Source organism: Chanodichthys erythropterus, chromosome 24 (assembly GCF_024489055.1).
Source record: "Chanodichthys erythropterus isolate Z2021 chromosome 24, ASM2448905v1, whole genome shotgun sequence".
Classification (NCBI taxonomy): domain Eukaryota; kingdom Metazoa; phylum Chordata; class Actinopteri; order Cypriniformes; family Xenocyprididae; genus Chanodichthys; species Chanodichthys erythropterus.
The window spans coordinates 14,881,882-14,897,251 of record NC_090244.1 but is presented as its reverse complement, the minus strand read 5'-3'; the positions used below and the strand labels follow the sequence as shown (position 1 = coordinate 14,897,251).

General features: G+C 37.4%; 1 protein-coding gene across 1 annotated transcript; it reads right to left on the bottom strand.

Annotated features, from left to right (window-relative positions):
* Nucleotides 1-209: 209 nt before the first annotated feature.
* On the bottom strand, nucleotides 210-10,264 carry LOC137014969 (interferon-induced GTP-binding protein Mx3-like). The gene is made up of 13 exons (XM_067379557.1): nucleotides 10,236-10,264; nucleotides 9,671-9,867; nucleotides 8,893-9,027; nucleotides 3,388-3,542; nucleotides 3,173-3,311; nucleotides 2,875-3,073; nucleotides 2,485-2,563; nucleotides 2,216-2,338; nucleotides 1,716-1,848; nucleotides 1,444-1,587; nucleotides 1,209-1,285; nucleotides 528-737; nucleotides 210-434 (listed from the first exon to the last, which is right to left on the bottom strand). Exons 2-13 carry the CDS (start codon nucleotides 9,858-9,860, stop codon nucleotides 210-212), a joined length of 1,809 nt encoding a protein of 602 aa, XP_067235658.1. The 5' UTR covers nucleotides 9,861-9,867; nucleotides 10,236-10,264.
* Nucleotides 10,265-15,370: the final 5,106 nt, after the last annotated feature.

Genomic DNA, 15,370 nt, shown 5'->3' with positions numbered 1-15,370 from the left:
GAGATAAACAGTAAAGCTTTCTTTTAATTTAATAGGATGACAGGGCTAATGAATAGAATCCAAACTCTGTTCTGGAGCAGAAGGTTTTGGTAATGCACCTATGGATGCTAGTCCTCATTAAAAAACAACAAGAAGAAGAACAAATGAGAAGATTAAGGAATCACATGACATGAAAAATCTTAAACAGATGTGACAATTCAGTAGGTCCCTCAAATAAAATCATTAAGTGCTTTCTGAGCTGCAGTCAAACGGTCCAGACGGGCATGTAGGTCTCTGCGTCTTGTACCAACTTCAGTGGCCTCAGACAGGAGCTCGCTCACATCTGCCCCGTCCAGTAAACTCAACATGTCAGTAGACAGGAGCTGAGCAGTCTGCTTCAGCATGAAAAAAGAGATCATCATGGGCAGTTGGTCAGCCATCCGCTGCACCACAATCTGAAAGAAAATCACAGAGGTACTAAGAACTGCAGTTCATTCAGTCTCTGAACAAAGCTTCATATTTGTTACTGAAAATTAGAAAAAATCTACCTCATAATACGCCTGCAGCATTTCACTGTACTTGCTCTTTATGTCAAAGACAGGTAATTGCTTTTCTGAAAATGTCTCTTCGCTAATCTCATTCAAGATCTTCAAGTAGATGGGATCTTGAGTGAAGACCATGTTTTCCATTTCAAACTGCTCTGAGATCCTCTGTTCAGTCTTATCTTCCTGACTTGACTGAATGTTGTTGATTTTGGTCTATGGTTTCAAATGAAGAGGAAAGAGAACCCGATTAAAGGAATATTCCAGGTTTTGGGGGTTGGAATATTGGCTTACAAAGCATTGGGTTACAAACACAAAAGCACACAGCAAGTGAGGCAATTACAGTGGAAGAGCTTCTCAATTTCGGTGATACCTCCTTATAAAATTTTTTTATTTTTTTTTAAAGGGTACATTAATGATAATTAATGATAATTTCATAAAAAAATTAAAACAAGAGTATTTTTTCAACTTTTTTTCTGATTTATAAAAATAATTTAAATGCCCTTACAGTTTTAACTGTTTTGTTGAATGAAAAGCACATTTTTCTGTAAGTTTACATTGTTCTGTAATGTTTTTAATTTTTTCTATGTTGCAAAAACACATAACAGAACACCGAAATTAGGCCTATCGAAATGGATTTTATCCCAAAATGAATAACTGAAAAATGATTATTGTAGCAATATTTACCTCAGTGATATGTTGAAGTACAGAGTAGTTCCGAAAGCATTTATAGGACACATCCTTGAATTGCTTGAGGATGATGTCTTCAGGAGAAATACATAAATAAATAAATAAATAAATAAATAAATAAACGTTAAATAAATAAAGTTTCACAATTTAGATATACTAAAACTATTATACATCATTTCAGTTGTGATCTAATCATTTAGTTTTATAATGGCGATAAGATGTGTGATGGTACCTTTGATGACACTGAGCAATTCCATGGCTGACTTCTTAAGTGTGGCCACTTGGCGCTGCAGAACCCACTCAAACATTCTGTAGTTGCTGAAACCGAGCAATTCCCTTCCTCTGTAATTCTGGCTAAACTCTTTCAAACTGCAAACTTGTTTAGGAAACAAGATGGATTTTTTTATAAAATTAACTGACTTTTTGTAAGCTTATAACTCTTAGAAAATCACAACAGCAGTGAATTCAAGGTTATAGCATGTATAATGTTGAAAATATACTGACAGGATGACTTTGTATGGTTAAGATGATCATTCCACTTCTTGAATTCAGCCCGAAGCTGGGAAAACACATTTTCTGGATTAATCAGCTCCCCTGATGATAAGGAGTTGATTTGATCATTGAATCTTTTTAAGATCTGTGATAAAGAGATAATATTTGTTACATAAGCATGTTATTGTACATTTTCAAGCAAAAGTGTTTCTCCAGGGAGGTTAAAAAAAAACATATTTGGAAAATAATTTACAATACAACAACAACAACACAAGGAAGATGCAGCGTTTCAATCATGAACTCTATAACATAGCACCACCTAGTGTCAGACAGTGATGTGTATGTGTGCTTGAACAGTGGATGAGATTTGGGACCATCTGATGCCAAGATATTTTACAGCAGGTACACAATGAAGAAGGAGAATATCACAACAAACACAAAAAGTTTCCTGCAATTTGGACACTAAATGATAATTCTCAGAAGCAAAAAGTTGTGATGACTTGAGATCCTACTTCAATGAGGAACTGTTTGGCCCCCTTAGGGTCATTTGGTGGTCCAGCCTCATACTCTTTGAGCTCATTCTTCACGTCCCACAATTGTGTTATTATCTGCTCATTGAGCTGTGGCAGTGATTTCTGGCAAAGATGGAGCAAAAACAACAAAACATGATTTATTATGTCTCTCAATCCACTTACAATTCACGCTGCCATAAACTGAAGTTTCTTTTGTACAACTACATGTTTAGTGTTCAGTGTAAGCAGTAAGACATTTAAAAACTTACTTTGATATGATCGACAAGATTCTGAGTCAGTCTGATGGCAAGAAATTTAATAGTTGCTTTATCCTCTTTCAAGAGGCATCTGTAGAAAATGACAAAGCAGTTTTTGTAAGGTGGTTTAGTTTAGTCCAAATAGCTTGTTTACCAGGTATTAAGAATAGTAACATCAATTGAACACTTTTATTAGTAATAAAAAAGGTTCTTTAATGGTTATAAATTGTTCTTCACACTCTTCTGTGGCATCACGGCATCACCTTTGAAACCTTTATTTTTAAGAATGTAGACAAAACTAGTTAAAATTGAAAACAAAACCTGACCTAAACAGTTCAAATCAAGTCTTTCAGGCATTATTTTTTTTTGGCAACACTAACTTAAATTATATTATCCTCAGACCTGAAATAGTCATGGTTTTGGAAGAAATCTCTCTCTATTTCTGTCGCCTCCTCCAGTGGAATTTTCTCATCGATCTGCTGTTGTCCTCTACACTTCACCATGACGTAACCTTTGTGGAGAGGAATTACTTTGTTGTGGACAATGTCCAGAATGTTCTTCTCTGTTCCCTTGTCTATGAGGTCTGGCTTGGTCAAAATAGCTGTGAAATGAGAATGAAAAACAGAGTAAATGTTAGATTGTGCATTTGTTGACTCAGGTGCTCATATATATCGAATATATTTGGTGAGAGTGGCATTACCGATTGTTCTTTTGCCCTCAGGATCTACTTCTTGTGCCATTTTTAATGCTTCTGTTGTGGCGATGTCAGTGTTACAAGGGACCACTACCAGGTTTATAGTCTCTTGCATCTCGATAAACTTTGTTATCAGACTTTTAATCTACAAGATATTAGACATAGTTTTAAAACTGGTATGGTACTGAATGGGGCATGATAAATCAGATTATACAGCTCACCTGTATTCCAATATCCTCTGGTTGTCCTTGTACTGGGACTCGGGCAATTCCAGGTAGATCGATCAGTGTGAGGTCACACACATTTGGTGACATGACCTCTAAAGTGATGAGCTCATCACATATTCCCACCCCTTTTCCCGCCAGCACATTCTGGGCTGTAACACACTCATATATTTTAGCTTTTTAACTTTCATCATATAAAAGGTGTCAATTATGCTACCATAAATTGATGTTCCCTTTCAATGCGGTTCACTTGCATTACGTCAAGCTGTCAATAGCACTTGCATAGATGATGGTTTTTCAGCCTGCCAAAATGGATGGGCTGACTGCCTATTCAAGTCGTGCTGAAAAGCATTTTCATCAGAATTTTTCTCCTTCAAGCACAAAGATAATCTTCTCACTAACTCTGAAGAGAAGAAGTCTTTCTGCTCGCCGTTAAAACAAGCCTCAAGCAGCAGATTAACAGCGCTTTAGCAGCGCTTCTCTCCTGCGGCTATCTGGTGACTCTGTCAGAGTAAATTCCACTTAAAATAGCAAATTTTAAGTGACATTTGTTGCAAAATGGTGCACCATGAGTGTAGCTTATGCAGAGTTTCCCTGCTTCCCTCGGAGCAGCACACCGAGTGTATCGCTTGCCTGGGACACACCCATGCCAAGGCTGTGCTCACAGAGACCAGCTTGAGTCTAGCATTGCTCTCCTATTCTCTTCCCCTCTCGAGATGTGATTTAAGAAACAGTGAAGCCACGGGGTGGAGCAACAAGCTGTAGCGAGCTTATGTCAGCCCAGCAACCGTGAGTCTCCAGTACTCTTCATCCGGTGTGAGCAGTATGGTTTCATTTGGTGGCTCAGAGAAGGACTTTGATTACACTAGGTCTTTGGCTGCATCTAAAGCAGAGGACTGGGTGAACTTTACGAAGGCTGTAGTGGAGTGGAGGCTCAAGAGGAGCCTGCCTACAGTCACCTCGATTAGTGGTTACTGCAGCTGGGGCGACACCCAAAGTTTACGAAGACCTGACTAAGTCATGGTGCGCACCGCCCCCAATTCAGGATGCATTCACTATTCCTTTTTGTCTGCCCTCACTTCAGTTGACAGAGTGGAAGAAAAAGTGTACACCAAGCTTCCCTGGCCACCAGCTGGTTTTCAGCCCAAGATATAGACTCTACCGTACAATATCGCATCAATACTCTCATTTCTACAGGAGCTGCGTGATGGTGGATGCACCCCGTCCACGCACAAGGTATACTTTGCAGCAAACCACACTCCTATAGCTGGCCAGTATATTGAGAAAAAAGACTTGGTCGTTAAGTTTCTCAGAGGGCCCAGGAGGCTGAATAAACCTCGCCCCCACATGGTGCAATCTTGGGACCTATCCACAGTCCTGAGGGTGCTCATAAGCCCTCCGTTTGAGCCACTCACAACAACCAACCTTCGGCCTCTCTTGCTAAAGACAGCCCTTCTACTAGTTTTTTTGCATCGGTCAAGCAAGTTGGCAATTTGCAGGCTCTTTCAGTGGTTCAGTGGTAATGACAGTAAATTCATCCTTAGACCAAGAATCTATGTGCCTAAGGTGCTTTCCACACCTTTCAGAGCTTAGGTCATAATGCTCTCTGCTCTCCCTTCCACTGAGGATGAGCAAGTGCCATACCCACTCTGCCCGGTTCGGGCCTTAGAGTGTACATTGAGTGCTCTAGCTAGTTCAGGCAGTCAGAGCAACTATTTGGGTGCTTCGGAGGCTGCTCGAAGGGGCTGCCAATTACGAAGCAGAGACTATCTCATTGGATTGTAGACATGATAGCACTGGCTTACAAGTCTTTGGACTTGCAGTGCCCTATGGGGGGAAGGCTCACTACACCAGGGGAATGGCCTCCTCTTGGGTTTTGTCTAGCAGAGTGTCCATTGCCGACATCTGTGCAGTGACCAGCTGGTCCTCGCCATCCTTGCCAGGTTTTACAACTTAGACGTCCCTGCTTTTCATGCATGGATATTGTTCACTTAACCATTTCCCTGGGATTTTTCGGGCAGCATCATGCCCCAGGGGCTCCAGCTCCTTTCCGGAGCCTGTTTTGTTGGACAAAACTTTTAAGTCCCTATCTTTCATGTAGCCTGCTATGGGGCCCTTGTCACCAAGCGGGATAGATAACGGGAACGAGCATTGCATAGCTTGCTGCACCTGCACGAGTCAACGCTACCACTCCTCATTGGAAAAATTCGGATGAAAATGGCTTCCAGAGTGACTAAAATAGGCAGTTGGCCCCGTCCAAAGCCATTTGTCTGTTGCACATGAACCAATCAGGCTTCAGTATTCAGAGAACAATGGAGTTTTCCCCATACGCAATGCTCATTCCCATTATCTCAGGGAACAAAGGTTACGTTAGTAACTACTTCTTTGAATTGCAAGAATCACAGCATTGTTTTACAGCACAAATGACAACATTACCAGATACAATGAAAATGTTAAAGGAACACTCCAGTTTTTTTTTTGAAAATAGGCTCATTTTCCAACTCCCCTAGAGTTAAACAGTTGAGTTTTACTGTTTTCGAATCCATTCAGCCAATCTCCGGGTCTGGCGGTACCATTTTTAGCATAGCTTAGCATAGTTCATTGAATTTGATTAGACCGTTAGCATCTCGCTCAAAAATGACCAAAGAGTTTCAATATTTTGCCTATTTAAAACTTGACTCTTCTGTAGTTACATTGTGTCCTAAGACTGACGGAAAATGAAAAGTTGTGATTTTCTAGGCCGATATGGCTAGGAACTATACTCTCGTTCCAGCATAATAATCAAGGAACTTTGCTGCCGTATGGGTGCAGCAGGCGAAATGATATTACGCAGTGGATCTCACAAATGTTTCCATGGTTGTAAGGCACGCTCCCTGTGCAAACAGGGGGTCACAGCTGCTGCATAATATCATTGCGCCTGCTGCACCCATACGGCAGCAAAGTTCCTTGAGATGCTATAGGTCTCATCAGATTCAATGAACTATGCTAAGCTATGCTAAAAGTGGTTCCGCCAGACCCGGAGATCGGCTGAATGGATTCGAAAACGAAACAAAAAAAGTGGAGTGTTCCTTTAAGGGGTAAAAAGTGAATTTCACAAGTGTTTTTGGGTGGCACGGTTCACAAAACCCACGGTTCGGTTCGTATCACGGTTTTAGGGTCACGGTTTTCGGTTCTGTACGGTTCTTGTTGTTATTTTTTCTTTTAATCTTTAACACTCCAGACATTTCCTTCAGCATATGATATATAGCTTATTAGGTTAATTATCCACAATTTAGGATACAGTATTAACATTTTTGTAATGTAATCATGCACTAACTGAATTTGACTTGACATTAAGCACATTATTGTGACCATCTCTGAGTAAAAGCTAGGTGAGATTTTGATACAGCAAGAGAGAAGACATTGATGACATGCTTTTCGTTTATTTGGCAAAAAAAAAAAAAAAAGAGAGAGAATGTGTATTGTTATCTCTACAGGAACTTGTGCCTTTTTAGCACACGAAGTTTGAAATTAATTTGCATTTATCAAACTGCCAACTCAAGTGTAGCTCTTACAAAAAAAAAAAAAAAAGTTTAAAGAAAAAGAGAGGAACTCAAAGCTCTGTCTTTTAAACAAGTCAAAATACTTTAAACATAAATATATTAGGGGTGACCCTGAATAGTCGATGATTCAATGCTTTGATAGGAGGAGCCTGATTCGACTACTAATCTCACAGTTGCATCTTCGCAGAGGTGTTATGAAACGACATATGGGTGCGCTCAATATCTGATTTTCCATAGATTTTCTCTCCCAATAGGTTAATATAGCCTACAACCTATTATGTTAATGCTGTAAATAAAAATGTGAAAAGAAAGAAGCTTTTAATAAATATTTTTAATGTGCGTGAATAAATCCAACCACCCCTGTGACAGATTTAAGTTTCACTTCCATGATCCGTGACCGGCAAGTTGTCCCAACAGATGTCCTATATACAATTGAAAAGACTCAAACAGACACGGGCAGATCGAGTGAAAGTAGCCTATGGATATTTTTGATCAGGTAGGGTACAAGTGATTTCAAAACATTTCAGCCGGTTGTAATTTGATTTTTGGATGCTGTGAATGTTTAGCTAAAAAAAACCTGGCACTCCAGTTTAGCATTTATTGTCTCTGCAGTTAAAAAGATGAAGTTTACCATTCTGGCTATACTTTCGTTATCGTAAGTAACATGAAATCCAAAATGTTCCCACACACCAGATTTGAACAACGCGGCAGCCTTCATTATCTCCTACACTTACCATTTCTGCAGCACTCTTCCACTTTTACTGTCTATATGTATGTTCGCGTGAAACTGTCTGAGCACAGGGCTAACATTGTGTATGCGTTGAACCGTGCGACACACACACGAATCGAACCGAGACAAGCGAACCGAACGGTTCGGGTGTTTTTTCATGTACCGTGCCACCCCTATGTTTTTCACCCAACTGTATTTTCTGGAATACTCAGTGTTGTTATAATTTGCTCCGACTTACAGTACATTCAAAAATGGCATACGACACAATACAATACAATTCACGTCAAGCATGCAAAAATGTTGGACACATTTGAATTTGTTCCAAATGACAGTGCTATCTTTAGAGCCCAAGTTTATTTGCATTTCCCACATGCTGGCAGTTTCGTTTTGCTTTAAATATATTTGTTTATGCTAGGCTTTTATTATTAATGTTGTTTATAATGAATGTCACTATCATTTGTTTGTTTTATAGGCTACTTATAATTTTCATTCCTGTTCTGAATACCATTAAATTATTATTATTATTTTTTTTTTTTTTTTCTACAGGTATTTTACTTTTTCAGGGACTTTTTCAACAATATCTAGTGATGGTTGATTTCAAAACACTGCTTCATGACGCTTCGAAGCTTTACGAATCTTTTGTTTCGAATCAGTGGTTCAGAGCCTGTGTCAAACTGTGTGTCACGTGAACCATTGCAATTTCAAGACTTATGACATAACGATGCTTCATTCATTGAAATCACGTGACTTTGGCGCTCCAAACCACTGATTTACTGTTTTATCAATGTCTTTTAATACCTGTCTGGACCTCAAAAGATGCAGTGTCATTTCTGCTTATGTGTGGATCAGATACCCTCAGATTTACCCACATCAAAAATATCTTAATTTGTGTTCTGAGTACAAACGAAGGTCTTACGGGTTTGGGACAACATGAGGGTAATCAATGACAAATGTCATTTTTGGGTGAACTAACCCTTTAACTCTGTAAAAGTGTGACTAAGTATGTTTTTTAGGCTTACCTTTGTGGTTAATGTTACATTAAAGGTAGACTTTATTTGATAGTATATATAGTACATTTAGTTTAGCTATAATTCAGCAAAATTTTACACATAGTTCCCTCAGTCTCAACCAAATATGTTAATGCATATTAGGCAACAGTGTTTTTTAAAAAGCTTTGAATACTTTATTCTTAACACTTTTAAAAGAAAAACCAAAACAGATTTTACTAACCTGTTTCAACATGTTTTCCAACTAATGATGAATCCACAAATTCAATTTCCGTATCACGGTAGGAGAGAACAGCCTTCCACTTGACACCAGTTACTTTCTTCAGCCTCAGCTCTAGTGGACATCTGGTGACAATTCCTATAGCAAACACAGTTCAGTTAACAATTATTAGAAAACTGATAATGTTACAAGAACAATTTGATTCTTCACTGCAAGTTATGGGCAAAAATTTCTCGGTAGCATCGTTATTTTCTAAATAGCTTTTCATGTCAAAGCTATTTTAAACTTTTCAGTAAGGTATGTGTATACTCTCTGACAGCTCTTTAGAATCAGAACAATAGGGTCTGTTTTGGGAATCTTTTAAATTGGTTCTTTTTACCCAGTTTAAATCATCAAAGTCACAAGTTATCATTTGAGTTTGAATCGATTGAAACAGTTCCAGAATAAATAAATCATTCACACAATTGAATTAGTTGGGTGGTTCCAAACTATATGTCCCTGCTTTAACGCAGTGCTGTGCTGTAAGCTACAGTACTGTGGCACAGTGTGTAGTATGCGCTAAGCTCCCCGTCACACAGAACAAATTAGATCCTAGCTAAAATTTTCACACATTACACATGAAAAAAAAAAAATCTAAATAAAGTAAATTCAGTAAAGCAAGTTCTTTTTTCCATGTAGCGTGTAGTGTACTTTCACTGAAGGGTATCAACTTAGCTAACTTTTTTATAGAGTAGTCTGTAGCTTGGCTACATTTTTGAATAGCTTGTCCAACACTGCTCACCGCTTCCTCTTGGTAATGCAACTCCAGACAACACTTCCAACACAGAGCTTTTCCCAGAACTCTGGTCTCCGATCACTACAATTGTCGGTAATGCCAAGTCCTTCTGAATGCCAACTGACCGCAGAGTGTCGATCAGATCAATGTATGGACGAATGCTCTCCTCTAAATGACTGTGAACCTCTCCCTTCATTTCCTCACTGTAAAGATAAAAATATACATTCATTTAAAAAACACAGCGATCACATTGTATTATCTTATTCGGTTTGTCCTTTCATATATAAACTTCCCCCTACATTTGTTATAATCCATTTTTGATTTCTTTTTCATACTTATGATTTTCTTAAAATGTTTTTTTGATTTTTAAAAAATTCAATATTATAGGATATGTTAATGAATCTAATGAATATAAATTAAATTAATATAAAATTATATATAAAATTATATTTTTTACATAATAAATAAACTATGCCTATAAAAGCGTAAAAAAAGCATTTCAAACTAAATTTAAAATGAACTATCTTAAAAAATTGTTTAGTAATAAGCAAATTACATTTTTTTTACTAACCTTTGGTTTTGAGAGCTATCATAGTCTTCATCATCATCACTTTGACCTGGAGAAGCGAATATTGAAAATAAGCCTGAACTCGACATTTTTCTGCGAAAACAAAAGAGGAAAAAACAAAGTTAGTTCTGAGAATAATTAATGTCCTTGTTTTTGAGTGACTTATAAATTATGTTATTTAGGTTTCATCCAAACACAGTGTCTGTGTTTAGAGAAATGTGAGTTGATATGTGTGTGTCAGACTGAATTTATAGTGCATCACACCCATGAAAAGAATAAAACTGAAAGTAGATACAGAATAAACATGTAAGACATTTTCATAATTTTTGAAAGAACAACACAACGGTTTTGCCTTACAGGAAATGCATGTGTGCATATGTGGGTTTACCTTGTGTGCCTGCAGGGCAGGATCAGGGGCCAAGTTGCACTGTGCCACTATGTCTTGGGTGTGTTTGCACTAGTTTGGTTCTCTTGGTTCTTTTGGTCTGGACCAAAAAAGAAAATGATGCATTTAGTCCTGGTTCACTTAGCATTCACAATGTTATTTTTAACACCAAACCAGAGAGAAAACAGCTTTTATGATGTACATTTTGAAACAAAAAGAATGCTGTGTGCTGAGCTAAATGTGTCCCCGTCTAGTGAGCAGAGATGGCGAGCATGGTGGCAGCACACCACTATTTTTGCTGCTATAAACGTCAATGTTCAGGGGTGCACATAACTTTTTTGGTCTGTTTCTCAAGGGAGCACCTGGAGATGTTGCTTGGTGCACACTTTACGTGACACACTTATCCCAAAACCTGTCCTCATCACTTTCCTCCTGACTGCTCCCCTCACTATCTTCTTTTCTCTTGAAAAAGTTAGATGATGATAATGAGTTTTTATTTAATTTTTTTACTAACATTAATGACAGACAACAGCAAGAATATTAGGCTGCTGTCACTTTAAGAAGGAAAGCACGGACCGAATAACTGACACCCATCCGGTTTCTTTCTCAACTGTTCACTTATGACATAACTGAGAGAATACTTGCCGAAACAGGTATTTTGACATAATTTTGTGTGTATGTGTCTAAGCGCAAAAAAACTCAAAAGAGGAATTAATTCGGTGTTCGAGGGACAGATAACAGCTCGTGAGTCCCGATTTTTCTTTTCTTCCTCTTTTAAAATCGGTTGAATGTGTTAACTGGTGAGACAAAACACATCCAAATGATAAATGTTCATTTTATGATGGATAAATTTAGCAGTATATTCACAAATCACATGTGTGCTGAACCGTTGGATCTTATCCGTACAGATTAACTGCGATCCATTGCTCACCTAATAAATAAAGAACACACTTATCATCATGATTGCTATTTTACCAGAGATGGAGAAAAATCCTACTCCAGAAAGTAAACGTGTCCCTGTGAACCGGTCCTCAAAAATGTTGGTACTCAAAAACGCTTCCCTCCATGTTTTCTGGTGCGCATCGTTTATTTTTACCATACATGCGCACCTGCGTACCACTCATGTGCACCCCTGTCAATGTTCCTCTTTAATTGATGTTATTGGTGAATACTTATTTTGACCAATATACATTATCCAGAAAAAAATGTATGACTAACTTGTTACACTAGTCAAAGCAGTTTATGCAACACTCAAAACGTATTACTCAGTACTTAAATGTGTAATTACACTGTAATAAGTAAATAAATTAAAGTGATACCAAACAAAGTTTTTTTCAACCTGCTGAACCAGTTCGCAGATTGGACTGCATTATTTGTTTGGATTCTGGATTCTTGATTAGGCTCTTGTGCTCTCATCCAAACTTTATTTTGTTTTTTTAAGGTTGTGGGTTTGTTACGAATGCCAGCGAAGATCCCTCGATCCCTCTGCCTCAAGCCATGTGCAATTCATGTAGTAATTTGAAACATGACAGAGATTATTATGTCATCCTTAGCAGGTAGTTCACATATCTTTTCAGGGAGTCAAATGAGCAAGCAGGCAATTCAGACTCAAGGATTTGTTCTTGAATCAGATTGATCAGAGCTATGTTTTATTTCATTTCACTTGACAGGATTCATTAATAAAATAATCTCTGTATAAGCACTCTGTAAATGGCCCTTAGCCAGTCAAATTTGAGTAATTTTAATCAATAAAAAACTAAAGTATTTTTGTCTCTTGTCTTTTAGTGTGATTTTCCAGTTTGAAATGTAATTCAGTGAGTTCTCACACAAAATTACAATACGCGGTGATATTGCTTTGAATTATAAGAAATTGATTTCTGTTTTAGATATGCACTTCATACCGAACACACCTAATGTCATTAATTCTGCAGTGAATTAAAACGCTTTCTCATTGGATCTCCCAGCGTTGTGTAGTAATGGTGTCACGTGATTGAGATCAGCTTGTGAGTATCTGTTTTGATTGCTCTGCACTGTCTATTATTGCTGCAAGCTGATAAATGACCCATGCTGCACAGCTCATACAAGTTGCACTGTTTCGTTTCACTTTCGTTTCATTTTCCGTTTGATGTTTCTCATATGAAACAGAAATGACAGCTCTTATCAGTGTTGTGCAATGTGTGTGGTCGCACCAGTGTGACTTCAAACAAAATTTAGTCGCACCAGCAGGAAAAATGGTTGCAGTCTGGAGCCCTGATAGGACAGTATATTCAGGTGAAATACTACAAAAATTTAAAGGTGCCCTAGAATTAAATATTGAATTTACCTTGGCGTAGTTGAATAACAAGAGTTCAGTACATGGAAAAGACATACACTGAGTTTCAAACTCCATTGTTTCCTCCTTCTTATATAAATCTCATTTGTTTAAAAGACCTCCGAAGAACAGGTGAATCTCAACATATCACCGACTGTTACGTAACAGTCAGGAATATTATATGTATGCCCCCAATATTTGCATATGCCAGCCCATGTTCAAGGCATTAGACAAAGGCAGGACGTCTGGATGTGCACAGGTGAATCATCAGACTAGGTAAGCAAGCAAGAACAACAGCGAAAAATGGCAGATGGAGCAATAATAACTGACATGATTCATGATAACATGATATTTTTAGTGATATTTGTAAATTGTCTTTCTAAATGTTTCGTTAGCATGTTGCTAATGTACTGTTAAATGTGGTTAAAGTTACCATCGTTTCTTACTGTATTCACGGAGACGAGAGCCGTCGTTATTTTCATTTTTAAACACTTGCAGTCTGTATAATTCATAAACACAACTTCATTCTTTATAAATCTCTCCAACAGTGTGTAATGTTAGCTTTAGCCATGGAGCACTATCAAACTCATTCAGAATCAAATGTAAACATCCAAATAAATACTATACTCACATGATCCGATGTATGCATGCAGCATGCATGACAAACATCTTGTAAAGATCCATTTTGAGGGTTATATTAGCAGTGTGAACTGTGTTTATGCTGTTCAAGGCAAGCGTGCGCTCCGGGGGCAGGGGAGCGCGCGTTTTAAATTGTTAATGATGCCCCAAAATAGGCAGTTAAAAAAATGAATTTAAAAAAATCTATGGGGTATTTTGAGCTGAAACTTAACAGACACATTCAGAGGACACCTTAGACTTATATTACATCTTTTAAAAAGAAGTTCTAGGGCACCTTTAAATAATTGGTCCCACTTTATATTAGGTGGCTTTAACTAATATAAGCTTGGATCCAAAAAATAAGTACATTGTACTTATTGGGTTCATATTGAATTGCAAAACACTTTTGCTGCTATTGAGGTGGGATACAGGTAAGGTTAGGGAAAGCTTTGGTGGTATGGGTAGGGGTAAGGTGTAAGGGATGGGTCAACAGTGTAATTATAAATGTAATTACATAAATTAATTACAAATGTAATTACATGCAGGTGTTTTTTAAAATTTAAGTACAATGTAAAAACATGTATGTACACAATAAGTGCATTGTATCAAATGATTAATTTAAATGTAAGTACATAGTAGTTAAGGCCACTTAATATAAAGTGGGACCAAATAATTAAATGTATAAAATAACACTGGATAGTCTTCATTGTGAAAAATAAATACAGATTAATGTGTTTGAAGGAAGTTCATACAGCTCTCTCTTTCTTGTGTGCAATCCCAGTTCTCTTAGACAGCACACGATCAGCGCCTCCTCGCGCCTGAATGGTCAAATGCACACATAGTTGTCAAAATGTCCATCGTGTGGAGTATCTCACGTAAATACAGTTGGTTATGGCTTAAGTGGACATAAATATTTGGGTGAAAACAGGATATGTGTCAGTATCCATGGATTCGGTCTTAAAGGGAACATAGCCTATATTTGTCATTAATGTCAATAGAACAACAAAATATGTTAAAGAAATGTATACATGGTAAAATAAACCTACTATATCTGAAAAACAAGTTTATTTAATTTGTATCTCTAGTATTTGTTGTATTGTTTGTAATTTGTACATTTCTTTTTAAATAACAATTATATAGATATTGGTAATTATGCCCTTTGAAGGTTATTGGGCACTGAAAGTTTTGTTCTTTAATTTTGTGACAAGCACATAAAAATTATTACTTTTTCATTTGAGTATTTAGTCTCACTGTGTTGAAAAATGAAAAAAAGAGTGAGAGAGAAATTAATAAATGTATAGGCATCGGTATAATAATAATAATGTTTTATTTATATAGCGCCTTTCCAGGGCTCAAGGACTCTTTACAATTATCAAGGAAGAGATAATACAAGTAGACAATGATGAAAACAATAATGGACAGGGAATCATACAGAAGAATAGAGTCAAGTACAATAAAATACAAAACAGGACTTAAGAGACATAACATAACATTCAGAGAAGTATTAGTAATTATGCAGAACAATCAATTAATCAAATCAGAGGTATAACATTCAGAAAACGAGTTTTGAGTATTGATTTAAATTCAGATATATTATTAACACAACAGAATGAGCGGGGGAGAGAATTCCAGAGTTTGAGTGTAATAACACTGAATGATCTGCCCCCACTGAAGAGAGGCGATGCCGAGGGACAACGAGAAGGCCATAGTCGGAGGAACGTCTACTGAGCGAGTCGGAGTGTAGGGGACGAGCATATTACAGAGACAAGGGGGAGCCAAGCCATGCAAAGATATAAAAGTGAGCAGGAGAATTTTGAATTGAAT

What these genes read in the sequence shown, in the direction of transcription:
- LOC137014969 (XM_067379557.1), bottom strand. Translation starts at nt 9,860, where the DNA reads ATGAAGGGAGAGGTTCACAGTCATTTAGAGGAGAGCATTCGTCCATAC. An exon ending in CCAAACAGTTCCTCATTGAA is followed by an intron (nt 1,849 to 2,215) that starts GTAGGATCTCAA and finishes TCTTTATCACAG; the next exon opens with ATCTTAAAAAGATTCAATGA. An exon ending in TAACCATACAAAGTCATCCT is followed by an intron (nt 1,588 to 1,715) that starts GTCAGTATATTT and finishes TTCCTAAACAAG; the next exon opens with TTTGCAGTTTGAAAGAGTTT.